Source organism: Notothenia rossii (assembly GCF_949606895.1).
Source record: "Notothenia rossii genome assembly, chromosome: 5".
Lineage (NCBI taxonomy): Eukaryota > Metazoa > Chordata > Actinopteri > Perciformes > Nototheniidae > Notothenia > Notothenia rossii.
This window is the reverse complement of record NC_136903.1, coordinates 61,506,657-61,522,286: the sequence shown is the minus strand read 5'-3', so window position 1 is coordinate 61,522,286 and position 15,630 is coordinate 61,506,657. Positions and strand designations below refer to the sequence as shown.

At 40.1% G+C, this 15,630-nt stretch overlaps 1 protein-coding gene and 1 long non-coding RNA gene across 5 annotated transcripts in view; one reads left to right on the top strand and one right to left on the bottom strand.

Annotated features, from left to right (window-relative positions):
* The window catches only part of stab1 (stabilin 1), a 161,778-nt gene that overhangs the window by 133,103 nt on the left and 13,045 nt on the right, over positions 1-15,630 (top strand). For all 4 annotated transcript variants that reach the window (XM_079682469.1, XM_079682470.1, XM_079682471.1 and 1 more), the window contains 2 exons: positions 7,715-7,867; positions 8,744-8,848. In XM_079682469.1, the coding sequence (XP_079538595.1) occupies positions 7,715-7,867; positions 8,744-8,848 (258 nt within the window). The remainder of the gene's footprint in view (positions 1-7,714; positions 7,868-8,743; positions 8,849-15,630) is intronic.
* LOC307041101 lies at positions 12,144-12,935 on the bottom strand. Its single transcript, XR_013808690.1, has 3 exons — positions 12,736-12,935; positions 12,438-12,569; positions 12,144-12,351 (listed from the first exon to the last, which is right to left on the bottom strand). It is a non-coding gene; the product is annotated as an uncharacterized lncRNA (long non-coding RNA).

Sequence of the window (15,630 nt, the reverse complement as noted above, 5' to 3'; positions counted from 1 at the left end):
CCACACGTTCACTCTATACAGTGTTGTTTACATTCTGTGATGCGCGAGCTGAAGACGTCACGTCAAGACGAGTTAACTTTTTTTTCTTCTCAACTTTGTGTGGAAAAATGCGGGGATTATGCGGCCTGTTGATAAATATGCGGCCTTTTAAAAATCTGCGCCATTTTGCTGATTATGCGGTAAATTCTGCGATCGCAGAATCGCGTTTTTCTGGAGGGTCTAATTAAATTAGGATTAAAAATCGAGAGCCGGGCTGCATTTTCTCCCGTTCGTTTTTTTCGACTAAACAACATTATTTTGTTAAATAACAACATGGTGATGTTTTGTAAATGATTACATGTCTCTTATTTAGCACAGAGTATGATATCCGTGACACATGGATCTTAAAGTTCCGCTGTACATCCAGCGTACTGTATCTGACTTTATTTCACATGAGCTCCAGTGTGGAACCCCACTGCACCCCCTGGTGGATCAATGATCCATTGCAGCTGGCTTCATTATAATTACATTTATCTATCACGGGGGCGGTCTCAAGTCAAGCTGGAGGTTTTCCCTTGAGCGAGGGCAGATCAAGTACCAATCACGGCCCTCGCGTTTCAAACTGTCTGAAATGAATCGCTACATCTGTGAGGATGTGCAAAACAGACAAACTAATTAACCTTTATTCAAACATTAAAGAATACTTTAGGTTAAGGTCTTCTTTTAAATAAGCAAAAAGCTTTGGGGGTGTCTACAGATAAATATTAAGCCTGACAAGTACTTAAAGTCTAATATATTGCATGGTTTATTTTGGGACTTGACAATCAACTTTCCTGCAATATTAACTATGTTGAAGCACTTATTACTTACTAACTGTTATTCGACGGACTAAAAGTGTATTATTATTCTGCTGGTATTTTGCCGCGCTTCTCCTCCCGCATTGAACATTGCAGAAACACCGTTCAAACATCAAAACGTTCAGCTCGGTCGGGAATCGATGGCTATTACTTTTCTCATTCATAACTTTCATAATTCCAGAGATACATCACATTTTTAACATTGAAGTCAATGGAGAAAAAATCTTCAGACTTCAACAAATCTTCATGCGACTTCAACTGCTAACTGTTCATTCATACTTTCACTCAAAAACCTCATTCCAACTTTAAAATGTTACACATCTTTCTGACATTATTCGTGTAAAACAACTTTTAAATCTGATTCTTACTTTTAGAGATATTTTACATCGTTCAGACCTTGTTTTAGAGGTTTTCTTCAGATTTTAACATTAACTACAGTGCGTGATGTCACAGCTACAGGGTAGGAAATCTTGAAATTTGCCTTCATATATTTTTTTAAAACTGCCATAATTCCCAAACCCTACATTCCTGAGACATAATTTATCATGACAAACGTAGGAAAACATCTCGTAGCTTAACAAATGACAAATAATTAAACAAAATGCCTCTTGAGGGCATGAAGTGACAAAAACGTTCAACATGCCTCCATCAAAGCCCATTGTAATTTCAGGCAGATATTTCCTCACGGTAGCAGCCGCACACCTTTAGTTAAACTGCCAAAAAGGCCACATTATTAACCCGAAAGTACACAAAAATTACACTTCAGATACTCAACTTCCTTGACATGCTTCACGTTTCAAATTTCACAGATGTCTGTTACGGTTCTTCACAAAACGTTCACATGTAAGAGGTTTATCTCTCATTCAGAACAATGGAAACCTGTGATCGCTACAGAGCTCGTTAGCTCAAATATAAACACCTGTGTAATGGAAAACGATGATGTCATCAATCCAACTGACATGCTCAGAGCAGCAGACTTCAGATAAAGGTTAACGGTCCTGCCCTCAACAGCTCTACGTCAATTATGGGGTGTCATCATCATATGACGAAGAGAGAGAGAAGAGAGAGAGGGCGATCAAGAGAAGATAGAGAGTAATGTAATAAAACACGGCTTTCTCATAACTTCAGTGGAAATACTCCAAACAGCCCAAAACTTCACAGGTTTGGTAACGGTGCAGTCATCAACGCTTCTAAGCGTATTATTGGGTGTCATCAAATGCCGTTGCCATGGCGATGGATCATTCGCCATGAAACATGATGTCGCTGTAAGTCCCATCAACACGGTCCAATTGTCCCCCAATCATCACTTGTATATCACCGGTCCATGCCTCAACAGCTCTACGTCAAATCTGAGATCTCACCATATGCCGTTTCCATGGAAACGCATCCCTCGCAATAAAACATGATGTCGCTATAACTCCTATGAAAATGTTTAAAAAGTGCTCAAACTTCACGTGTGCCAACAGTCCAGCCGTGAAGACATCTACGGGACAGTTTTGAGATTTCTTCAAATGCCGTTGTCATGGCATACAATGCTCACCATGAAAACGGCTTCCTCATAACTTCAGTGAAAATGCTCCAAACGCCCCAAAACTTCACAGGTTTTGTAACGATGCAGCCATCAACGCATCTAAGCATATTAATAATAATAATAAATTAGATTTATAAAGCACCTTTCATTGCTCACAGCAATCCCAAGGTGCTACATGAGGCATAATAAAAACAAACAAAATAAACAAAAGTTTAATCAAAAGCTTTTTTAAAAAGAAAGGTTTTTAAGCCTTTTTTGGAGGCATCAGTGGTCTGTGGAGTCCTCAGGTGGTCTGGGAGGGAATTCCACAGATGAGGAGCAGCTGCACAGAAAGCCCAATCCCCTATTGTGCGGAGTTTGGTCCTAGGGGGTGTCATCAAATGCCGTTGCCATGGCGACAGATCATTCACCATCACGTTAGTTCAGAAGTTTGCAGTTCAAATATTCTGCTGCTTTTCAAAGCCTTTTTACTTTCTTTTATTCTCTCATCACACATTCAAGCCCCCAGTGTTCATGTATAATTTCAATCTAAATTCTTCACTTTCTTCTTACACATTACATTTCAGCATAGCAGTTTAGCGTCAGCTTTTCAGCATAAAGCATTCCCACTTGCAATTTCTTCAGGAATTGCATTCTTTAGTTTTAACTGATTTTATACATATTAATTATACTCTTATACAAGATGTATGTAGATAGTATAAGAAATGTGCAGAATATGAAAGTTTAATGGTGGAGGTATACACACATATTGATAGATGTCTTGTAATGCACTTTTGAGGAACCTGCGACCCATGTTTTTCATTCATTGCATAACTACACCGTAGTTGTGTATATGATATGTCAATAAACCTTATAAAATCTTGAAATCTTGAAAGGGATGTGCAAAATAGCCATTATATACACTAAAGTCTTTAATTAACTATTAGTAGAGAATAATGAGTAATGAATATGTACATATACTTCACAGGGATCTGCAGATAAATGTTTAGTTTTTTCAAGCACCCACTATCAAATATCTCTCCTGATTGTTGGCACTTGACAATCACCTTCCCTAGTAGTAGTTCAAGTCCAGTTTTGGAAAGTCTGCCGTGGTTTCATTCCATTTCATAGAGCTGTTTGACGCACGGCATAACCTTGGCACACTGCCACTCCAACATCCAATAACAGAGCTTTAAGATTAATCACAGGGATTGTCAAGCAAAGGGACTGTAGTCCCAAACGATAGCTGAGGATTATGGATAGTGAAGTGTCTTCGGCCATCCTAAACTCCAAAAAAACTATTTGTTTCTCCGAATTTAAGGTTAAAAACACAAAAGTCATAAGTAGATGACAATGTATGTGTGTCGATTAAGAGGAAAAGATGCCTGTTTTTTTTGTTGCTATTACTGTCAGGAAATGTACAACCTAACCCTGGTCCGCCCAGTAGCAGTAGTCAGATCGCTACTCCTGCTGATTTTAAAGCTAGGTCTGGGTTGGGTTTCATCCACTTGAATGTGCGCAGTCTGTTAGGTAAACTAGATTTTGTCCGCATTTGGGCAAGCTCGACTGACGCTGACGTCATTGTTTTATCAGAAACATGGCTAAATAAATCTATTTTGGCCTCTGACATTGCCTTAAATGCCTTAATAATGTGTATCGTTCCGACCGGCCTAATAAAGGTGGTTGCGTTGCCATTTATGTTAAGAATAAGTTCAGTGTATCCACATTAGTTTCCAAATCTATCAGTAAGCAATTCAAATTTTTAGCCTTAAATATAGAAGTGGCAAAGGGACAACAGGTCATGGTGGTGGGCTGTTACAGACCCCCCTCAGCTGTCAAAGACTCCTTGTCTTCGCTAGCAAATCTTTTATCGCAGCTAGACTACAAGGAAATAGTGCTACTTGGAGATGTTCACTGGGACTGGTTAACTGCAGTATCAGAGGATTTTAAAAACCTTTGTATCTCTTTAAATGTTACTCAGATTGTTGACAGTCCTACTCGCCCTAACATTAAGTCCCCTAATAAATCCTCCCCAATTGATCTCATTCTAACTAATGTTCCCTATAAATACTCAACTGTGGGAGTATTTGCAAATGATGTGAGTGACCACTGTGCTGTAGCCACAATTAGGGACATTAAGGTCCTAAAGGTTAAACCTCGTATTATTATTAAGAGAGACATAAAACATTTTGTGGAGCAGGGTTTTGTTCATGATCTGTTTGGGTTTGATTGGGTAAAAATCGATCTGTGTGCTGATGTAGAAACTGCATGGTCTTATTTTTATCTTGGTTTTATTGAGATCATTGATAGACATGCACCCCTAAGTAAATTTAGAGTAAAGGGATGAGACAATCCTTGGTTTTCTGCTGAACTGTCCAGTCTCCTTCATGAGAGAAACAAGGCCTGGGCAAAGGCTAGGAAATCAGGCTCAGAGGTAGAATGGCTGCATTTTAGGCAGCTAAGAAATAGCTTCACTTCACATGTCAAAAGTGCTAAGTCGAAGTACTATTTGTCAGTAACCACAGAAAACCTAAATAATCCTAGGAAATTTTGGAAAGCCATCAAATTAATTTCCACCGGTGATATCCGTAATGAGCTACCTTTGTGCCTTACCAGAGCATCTGGCACTATATCGGACAGGGCCACCATGTTAAATTGCTTTAATAAGCATTTTGTGTCCTGTGGTTCTCTGTTTGATTCTGTTTCTAACGCTGCTTCTGTGAACACCCCAATCCGTGACTCTGAACAATGCGGTCTGGAAAACCCTTTCAGTTTTACTCCTTTTATTGTTAATGTTGTTCATGAAGCCTTAACCAAGTTAGATCCTAAGAAACCAGCTGGCCCGGACAACGTAGAACCTTTCTTTTTAAAGATAGCTGCAGATTTTATTGCTCTTCCTCTCACTACTCTTTTCAACCTCTCCCTCAACACAAATGCAATTCCAAAAGTATGGAAGTCAGCTTATGTCTTGCCTTTACTAAAAGGAGGTGAGGCAACTATTTTAAATAACTATAGGCCAATATCTAAATTGTAAGTTCTGGGGAAGGTGCTCGAACGCCAAGTGAGTGAACAAGTGAAGGACTTTTTATGTAAAAATAATATCCTGTCTAAACATCAGTCAGGCTTCAGAAAGCAACATAGCACCATCTCTGCGACAATGAAAGTGGTGAATGATATTACGAGTATTTTAGATAATAAACAGAGTTGTGCAGCTCTGTTTATTGACCTTTCCAAAGCGTTTGATACCGTCGATCATCGCATCTTAAAGCAGAGGCTACTCAGTATTGGCATATCCAGCCATGCAGTGGGGTGGTTTGTGAACTACCTCTCTGAAAGGTCCCAATATGTTCACTTTGATGGGCTGTCTTCTGAGTGGTTAAACATTGCTAATGGTTTTCCTCAAGGTTCTGTTTTAGGTCCAACAGTTTAGGTGAAAATGTGAATGAAGCTACTTTACATTTTTATGCGGACGATACCGTTATGTACTGTGCAGGTCCCTCCATTCAGGAGGCTGGTGTTAAATTACAGGCTGTTTTTAACATTATTCACACTCAGCTCGCTGAGCTTAAGCTTCTTTTAAATGTTGATAAAACCAAGGTAATGCTATTTTCAAAAGCTAAAAAAGCCTGTTTTAGATATTGTTACTATGCAAGGACAAGTGCTTGAAGTGGTTACCTGTTATAAATACCTAGGTATGTGGCTTTTTAGGTATTGTCTTACTTTTAAACTTCATGTCAATAACCTGCTTAAAAAGCTGAAGGTTAGACTAGGTTTCTTTTTCAGAAACAAGTCCTGTTTCTCACTTGAGGCCAGGAAAAGGCTAGTCACTCTGACCTTTTTACCTGTGCTGGACTATGGTGATTTGTTGTATATGAATGCACCTGCCTATTGCCTGAACAAGTTAGATGCTGCCTATCACAGCGCACTGAGATTTGTTACAAATTGTAAAGCACTTGCACATCACTGTACACTGTATGCCAAGGCAAGTTTGCCATCACTTACTGTAAAGAGGCTCAGTCATTGGTACACGTTTATTTATAAAACTTTGTTGGGTAAACCCCCGTATTATATCTGCTCTCTGATAACACAGAGAGTTGCAAGCAGCTATTGTCTGAGATTGCATGATGTAGTCTTGTTAGATGTGCCAAGAGCAAGGACGGAAAGGAAGGAAGGTAAGACAGCTTTTATGTGCGCAGCTCCACTTGCTTGGAACAATCTTCAGCAAGAATTGAAACTGAGCAATTTCATTCCTCTGCATGTTTTTAAAGCTAGCCTAAACGAAATGCTCATTGATACTATGGGCACTTGTAAATGTCTATAACTATGTAAATGTTTCCTGTAAATATGATGTATGATGTCCTTTATTTTGTTATGTTTCATGTGGAACCTATATGCTGCAGGTCTCCCTTGAAAAAGAGATATATGATCTCAATGGGACCAATCTGATTAAATAAAGGTTTGAAATGAAATGAAATGAAAAGCATTGTACACAATTTAAACCAATCAATGTTGTGTAATTAACAAGGATAAACTAATGTTTTTAGTTGATGAGTACTGCAGATTACTATGCAAAGTTCTAGACCGGAAATACTGTTTTCACCCCAAGCTGTTGCCTGGCAACGCAATTCTGTTGATAGTTTTTTAATATTGCATTAACACCTTATTTTATGTATGCACCACAACATCAAGTCAAATTCCTCGTATGTGTGAACCTACCTGGCAATCATAGGCGGAGTTTGACAATTGCGCTTGGGGCGGCAAACCTTTTTTACTGACGTCAGTACAGAGTCCCAACTATTGCGTGGGTTGCTACGGATACAGTAGCAATAAAGCCAGCGTTGACTGCACTGAGAGCATGACTTTTCCGCATACGAACACAACTCGTCCCGTCATGCACGCCTCATGCCCGCCGTACACACACACTCATATGGAAGGGGCGGTCTCTCCCCCCAACAACAGTGCATTACATCTGTAAAACTTATCATAACTGTGCACATCTTATACTTATTTGATAACTACTATATCCCTTGCAGTGGCGAACCGTTTCTATCACAATGGGACCTTCTGTAGACACACACACCTGCCGCATGGGGAAAATGGTGTTGGTGAACACGATTAAATGTTGTGACGATAACACAAAATACCGTGAGACTGGGATGAGTCATTAAAAATAGTCATCAAAATTGGCCACCAAGAGTCACTTCTCCATGATGCCAGTGCAGCAAAGCGTTGCCATGCCTTGTGGTGTGTGTGTGGCGTGCGTGTGTGTGTGTGAAAAACAAGCATTGTTGAAGAAAAAAATGTAAGGTTTCCCTATATATTTAGTAACACTTGTAATGTGTGTGTTTGTCATATCTGTCTTCTCCAGATATCCGATCGTGCTTCTTCCCGAGGCCACACCCACTCGAGTGGCACTGTGTCGGCCATCTTGGTGTCATTGTTGCTGATGTGTGTGTTGGCTGGACTTGGTTATTACGTCTTCAAACACAAGACGGACGCTTTCCGCTTCCACTATTTCAGAGTGAGACACGCACACACGGTTGAGAAGTGAAATATTTCATGACTTAATTCATTAACTCTAAATTAAGCTCAAGTCAAGCTTTCATTTGGGTTTGAAGTGTTTTGTGAGCAGGTAAAATGTGTATTTTCGAATTATTGTTAAAATAATACTAACAATATTTTATGTTTTTGTAAGATCTTTGCATATTCTTTTTCAATTTGTTTTTACCTTGAAGCACATTCAGTTTAAGATTGTGAAATTAGCTTTTTTAATAAACTTGGATTTACTTTCTATAAGTAGGAGTACATGTGATGACTGTACTGTGCAAAGCTTTGTGAAGTTACAGAAAAAATTAAGTGTTTAGGAAAATTCATTATTGGTTGTTAGGATTTTCTCCAAGAATCGTTTCAATTAGATACATATTAGAAAGCTGTGGCACAAAGCAATCAGTGCAAAACAGGAGACATTGTGGGGACATTGTGTGAAAAAATTGTAAAACTTCACCACCGTCAAAAGGTAAGGCTAAATATGATTACATGTAAATATGAATGCAGCAGATCAGATTAGGATGTTTCTGGACTTTTGAGTCGGAAATATGTTTTTTGTGGACTTCTTAGAATTGTACCTGATCACCAAGCTATCGTTTGTCCTACAAAAGTCATCAAAAAAGTCATAGAAAAATCATAGTATAGTGTAGTGTGTCAAAAAGAATGTCATAGCATAGTATGTCATAAAATTCACATTAGGTCATGAAAATGTTTCTAAACAGTCATAAAAAAAACTTTTTTTAAAAAGCCATAGTATATCAAAACATGTAAAACATAAACATTATTCTGTATAAATTACAATCAATGAGATGTTTGCTACGTAAAGCTAAGAGAGTTTCCTCTGCGACAGAACGAGGATGAGGACGGTGCTGCAGGCGGCAGGATGAAGCCAGCTCTGGTTTCCATCGCAAACCCACTGTACAGCGGCTCCAGAGCTTTCAGCGAGCCATTCGGGGTGAGTCTACAAAACAGACACTCAGTAACTTAGTAAGCACTTTGTTATTTAACTGCAGAAAAAACATAAAGACTGTTAAACTATAAAAGGTCAATGGTACAGTGACTGACACGTGCAATAAGATAAGATAGACCTTTAATATTCCCCCGTAGGGATATGCACCTGTCAAGCACCAACAGCATAAGAAGAAGCACAGATATTAAATGTGGAATATACAGGGAATTAAAATAATAAAATAATAAACCCTGAAAAAACATATATTAACAGTAAGATAAGATAAGTACTTTATTGATCCCAATTTGGGACATTTTTGCGTATTCATGGTAATAACAAAATAAGGGAGTTAAACTGGAGTTAAACTATGATCCGGTGAATGTACATACACATATACAGATATGTGAGCAGAACAGATACTGTATGTTAAATATCTTTACATTAAAGGTGTGGGTATAAGTTGTATGTGCATAAAGTGTAAATATTATTAAGGTTCAGAGCAGTTCATTGATAGGTTAACCCTTGATTGTGCAGCCTGATGGCTACAGGCACAAATAACTGTCCTCCCCCCTGATGGTGATGGGGGTCAGAGGCCTCTTGTTGCTCTGCCTGTAGTGCACCACCAGCTCCTTAGTCTTGCTGATGTTGAGCTGGAGGTGATTGTTGTCACACCAGCCAACAAAGTTCTCCACCAGGGCCCTGTACTCCTCCTTGTTGTCATCCATGATGTAGCTGACAATGGAGGAGTCATCGGAGAACTTCTCTACTGGAGGTCTACTGTAGGTGGCTTGAGCCAGAGTTTAATCGGAAGTTTAAGGTGTAGAGGGTGAACAGGAATGGTGACAGCACAATTCATTGGGGTGAACAAATGTTGTTCACCAGCACATCAGACACGCTTCCCTGCAGTCTGACACACTGAGGTCTGCTGGCGAGGTAGTCTGTTATCCAGGCCACCAGACTGTGATCCACCTGCATCACTGACAGCTTCTCAGCCAGCAGGTGTGGCTGGATCGTGTTGAATGCGCTGGAGAAGTCGAAGAACATGAACTCAGGGAGCTGTGCAGCTTCTCCAGCTTTGTGAAGGCTCTGTGGAGCATGTAGATCAGAGGTGTCAAACTCAATCGAAGAAGAAGAAGAGGTGTGAAGGGGGGGAACTGCTGCCAAATGTTGGTGACCCCCGCTGTCCTTTTGAGATGGGGGTGGGATGATCAAACCGGTTGAAGACCTAGTTAAGATCATTAGGTCTCCTGAATAGCCATGCTTGACTGTTTGTAGCATGTGAGCCTCAAGCCTCAAGACGACTTTCCAGACGGGCTTAGCTAATTGTCCTTGGCTGCCCTTAGCTCTTTCTTCAGCTCTTTCTGAACAGCTTTTTACCCCACAGTGACTCGAGCCATGAAAGTCCTCTTATGCCCCTTTTCCACCAAACCGATTTCAGGGCCGGTTCCGGGCTAAAGCCTGATTAAGCTCTGGTTCTTCCTGTTTCCCGCACAGCCAGGCTGGCTCTAAGCACCGAAAACCGGTTCCTAGCTGGCCCCACTTGGCTGCTCGGCAAGAACCAAGAACCAATACTTATGTCGGAGGCTTGGTCAGATTAACCTAAGCAATAACATTTCATGGCGAGTAAGGCAAATTAAAGTTGTGACATTACATTACATATCATTTAGCTGACGCTTTTGTCCAAAGCGACTAACAATAAGTGCAAAAACTATAAAGATTCAAACTAATGACAGCAAGGAAAGTGCAGATGTATTCACTTCAAGCAAGATCATACCATAGTAAGTGCTGTTTAATTAGTTACATGGCCTAAATTAACTCAAAAGATGCTTCGTATTTTTTGGGGTTTTGGCAATAATTACATTGCCAAGGTAAATCGAAATAAATGAGTTTTCAGTTTGAAACGGAATATATGCAGAGTTTCTGCTATCCTGATGTTAATGGTGGGCTCTTTTCGCCATTTAGGAGCGAGGATAGCAAACAGGCGTGTTTTTGAGGGGTACCTGGGTCCAGGAGTGGACTGGGACAAAAATTCAGCCCTGGCATTTTCTGTCCAGACCAGCCCACTACATTATCAGCGGACACTACATAGAAGTCCACTAAACTTGCGGCATCTTCTCTCATGCATACTACAAAGGAGAGTCATATTCTTTGATAGCAGTTAACAAATAAAGCACTTAACTATGAACTCAAGGACTAAAATTGACAGCTATATCAATCAATCTTTATTCATTATAGTGTCAAATCACAACAGAAGTTATGTCATGACTAGGGGTGGGACGAGACTAACGGGAAGAACTCTTATGCTACCCTTTCAGTTTTTAGTCTGTGACTGTGAAAATATTTTGGTGTAAGCCCAGTATTAGTTAAAACCAGACTCGGACAATAATAACAAAAAAATATCCTGACAAATAATCTAAATAGAAACATATTACAGACAGTAGCAGCATTAGAGCTGAAACTCACTCACTCATTATGAAACCATAAATAGAGAATTGGAGAAAGAAAAAAAAATATATATATATATACTGTAGCTGTGTGAAAAGTCTAAGACATGGGTTACAGGTCTGAATAGATATGCATTCTTATATACGTGTATGTGCACAAGTATGTATTGCTCTATACTTTCTCGTCCGCAGCCAGCCAGCTCCACTCCTCACCAAATTCGTGACCTGCAAGAAACAGCAAACAGAACTTGTACTCAGTATCTGTTTACTGACAAATATATGTAGCCATGTAGCCTTTTTGTGACGTAGTGACACTTAGTGAACAAATGTATCTGTCATGAGGGATGACTTAAGTCTCAAAAGAGCCCTAAGGCCTACCTGCATAACTGTTAATTGAACTTAAAAGATATGCAGATGTTTGAATTTAAAACCATCAATATGAAAATCTTCAGTCAGGAAATAATTATAATCAAACCTTTTGTTTCAATCTGAGACAAAACAAGTTGCATAATAAACTCACAAAGTCAAGACGAAGCTCTCAGATATGATGGATGACTCAAGCATAATAGAAGAACTTCTAGCAGGTCAGGAAAACCTGTTTGACAGGAGATAATGGTAGCAGAGAATATAAAGAGACATTTATGAATTACCAATTGTCATTTTATAACACATATAGTATGTTTCTTCACACAAACCTTTAAACATAACCTTTAAACATACACATATTGCATTCCTCTCACCACATGAAATAAGCTCAGGAACCTAAAAGTGGCACACTGAATGATGGAGGAGACAAAGCAGGTCCTCAAAAGGGGACAGAGGGAAAACAACTCCTTAGGCTCTCATATGTAGGGTGGTCCACCTAAAAGAGACATGGAAACATTATTAAGTCTCTCATCATCACAAATCAAGTATGAATTCATATAACATTATAAGACACATGACATACTCAAAAAATCATAGACTTCTCAAAAAGTGGTGAAGTGGAGGCAGTAAGGGAGCAAATCCTTGAAAATGGACGGAGGGGGAACAACTCCTCAAGCTCTCACATGTCAAGTGGTCAACCTGAGAGGGAATCGGATACATTATTAAGTCTCTAATCATCACAAATTAAGTATGATTTCATAAAACATAAAAAATGATAAACTCACCATACTAGAGGAGACTCAACAGCCAAACTTTGGTGCAGTGAAGGTAGAGAGTGGAGGCAGAGAGAGAGCAAGTCCTCGAACATGGACGGAGGGGGAACAACTCCTCAAGCTCTCACATGTCAAGTGGTCAACCTGAGAGGGAATTGGATACATTATTAAGTCTGAAAAATAAATAAAATGTTTTCCTCTGTCCTGCACCTAGAGTTGAAAACTTTTGGGATGTGCGTTTCTTTCAAAACTTTTTTAAAATTCTGAAGTATGAATTTATACAACATTAAAAAATACATGATAAACTTACCAAATTCTAACAATGGTCCCAAATGAGAGAACAAGTCCACATATAGAACAGAGGGAGAACGACTCCTCAAATATATCAGAACAACCTGTAATGGAGAATAATTGATAATTTAGTGTACATGATCACACCATTAAGGATCAACACATAAGCACAATACAACTTCTGAAAAGCATCATTAAAATGACAAATAATGAATTACTACATCCATAATGTGTGATGTGTAACAATAATATTAAATATTTCTCGGCCTTATCAGTGGAGCAGCTTTTTAAGCAGCTCACTCTTCTCTGCAAGTCTGTCTATCACAGAGTCAGAGTCCAAGGACATGAGGATATCTTTCTCTGTGGCCATCAACATAAATGCCTCCAATTTATCAGATGAGAGGGTGCTTCTGAGTCTGTTTTTAATAAACTTCAAAATTTAAAATGTGCGCTCACAAGCCACCTGTGTGAGGGATAATGTAAGCAGGTGTTTATAAGCAAGGCCTAGGACAGGGTATGCATCTGTTAGCATGTTGAAACGGCGAAGTATCTGGTAGCAGCACAGAGGGCATTCTTTGCAGGAGCAACAGTTTATGGGAGTTATCTCAACCTCTTCTGTGTTGTCCTCCTCACCACCTGATCCATCTTCTACTGTTCTTGCTTTGTACTCTGCCAATGGGGATGCCTTCAGCCTGTTCCACTGGAGTGCAAAGCTTTTCAACTCGGCCTGCATATTTTCCTTGGTTGCCCTGCTGTCAAATCCTTGCAAGCACTTGCTTAAGTCTTGAAGGGCAGACTGGGGAAGAGCACTGGTGCAGAGCTGAAGAAGGGAAGTTTCTGGGATCCAGACATGCCAAGTCAGCATATAGATTGCCGTGTGTTAAAAAGCGCCTATGAATGGCTTCAATTGCTGTGTCCATGATCCGGTTATGCACATTCACCTCATAGGACTTTTCTGCATCATCCAGGGTCTCATCCTGAGCCATCTCTCCAGGCAAGAATTTCTTCATCCTCCTCCTCTTTTGTGGCAGTGTGGCCTCCACTTCAATGTCCGTGTCATCTCTCTCTTGGATTTCTGTGTTTGTCCAGTTGACAAATGTGTCTGCTGCTTTTTTTACAGATTCAAAATCTCTTCCCAAGCTTTTCAGCGTATCCTGTGTTGATGCCACCATTCTGTGAGCAGAGAGGATGTCCAATCCTGCCGTCTGAAGGTATTTAGACAATGGAGAGGTATGTTCAAATATGCGGAGGAAGATTTGAGCCGTCAAGATCGTCTCATACTTGAGCAATGACTCTGCATATCCTCTGGCCATGACACGGATACATGGTTTCACTGTTGCCTGTTTCTGTATAGCTGATAATGTCAACAAAGGGTGTCCGCGGGGTCTTAAAAGTGACACAAAGGGTGTCACTGGTTCTCTTGCACTTGGTTTCATGTTTGTATATTGTTTTTAAGTTTTTATTCTATTTTCCTGTCATGTTATGCTTTGTTATTATTATGCCTTAGTGCCATATTGGCCTAATTGTTTTGACTGCTATATTTTGTACAGCACTCTGTGCATTCGTGCTGGGAGGGGTGCTTTAGAAATAAACTTTTACTTACTTACTTACTTAAAAAGTATTAAAAGTTGATAAATCAATTTAGCGAAAATTAAGGCTATTAAAAAGTATTAAACGGTATTTTCCAAGGTATTAAGAAGGTTCACAGCAACGACAACATGAAACACCCTTTAATTTACTGAAACGACATGTCGGGAAACCCCACAAGACGGCCCCATGCATAGCGCGCCGTAAAATGCTGCTTATTATTTTATGTTTCGTTGCCTTGCTCCGCTCTGTGTGTGTGTGTGTGTGTGTGTGTGTGGGGGGGAATAAACGACTACGGTAACGGGTCCCAAGGTGGGTAGACCGGCATACGCAACGCTCTGGGGGTCCAACTGCTCCGTGTTTGCCCTATATGATCATTTTCTGATAACGATGAAAGAGCCCGCCTCCCTCTCCCCACGTCTCCTGCTGCTGCTGGCCTGTCAGAAGAGGGGGAGAAAAAGAGAGGCAGTCACCGTTTATTAAATATTCTTATATTATTATACAGAGAACAGAGTCGTTATCAATTTGTTTTAAAGCTCAATAAATAACAAAGAAGACCTCTGACCGGCACTTTCCTAATTTTGTACGGAAGATTTAAACTTTAACGGACATGTTGACCTGCGGAACATTTTTTTTACGGAAACTGCCGCACGGTCCCCTCGTTCCTTGGAAGAGGCGGAGAGGTGGGTGTTTTTCATCTGCTGGTGGACTACCTGAGAGATACAGCAGGAGAACACGCCGTCCACTGCGGAGAATAAACAGAAGGGCAACCATGGCAACCATGCTCCGGGGTCTTCTTCGCTGCTTTTGGTGTATTTTGGGCGGCAGCAGCGCCACTTACAGGCCTGACATATGTACTACATCGTTTCCAGCATTTCCAACGGTCTAGTGTGAACGGACACGTTAATGAATCGAATGCGTGTGAACGGAAGACTTTTTTGCGCTTGCGTATGCATTTTACCATGTGGGGCCGGAGTCTAAGCCAAACTATATCCGGTCACAGAGATCTGCTATTTTAAAGTAAAGTCAACACATATCAACCCTAATATAGTCTATATTAAGAACGAGAAAAGTCTTAACATATATATCCTTTTTTGTAAACATATGACAAATCTGTGAGGGTGATTACGTCAGAGCATCGTCCTATGTGCCAGGGCTTAGCCCCGGACAGCCCCAGCCCAATTTAAACCCTGGGTATTTGTGAGGGAGCTCCTATATGGCATTACCCCGCTGAAGCTCACCAAAGTTTAACATATTTCATAGTTCAAAGTTTTGTCAATTGTTTTGTTTATTGGTCAAATACTGGTTTCTAATGGTTTCTGAGGAG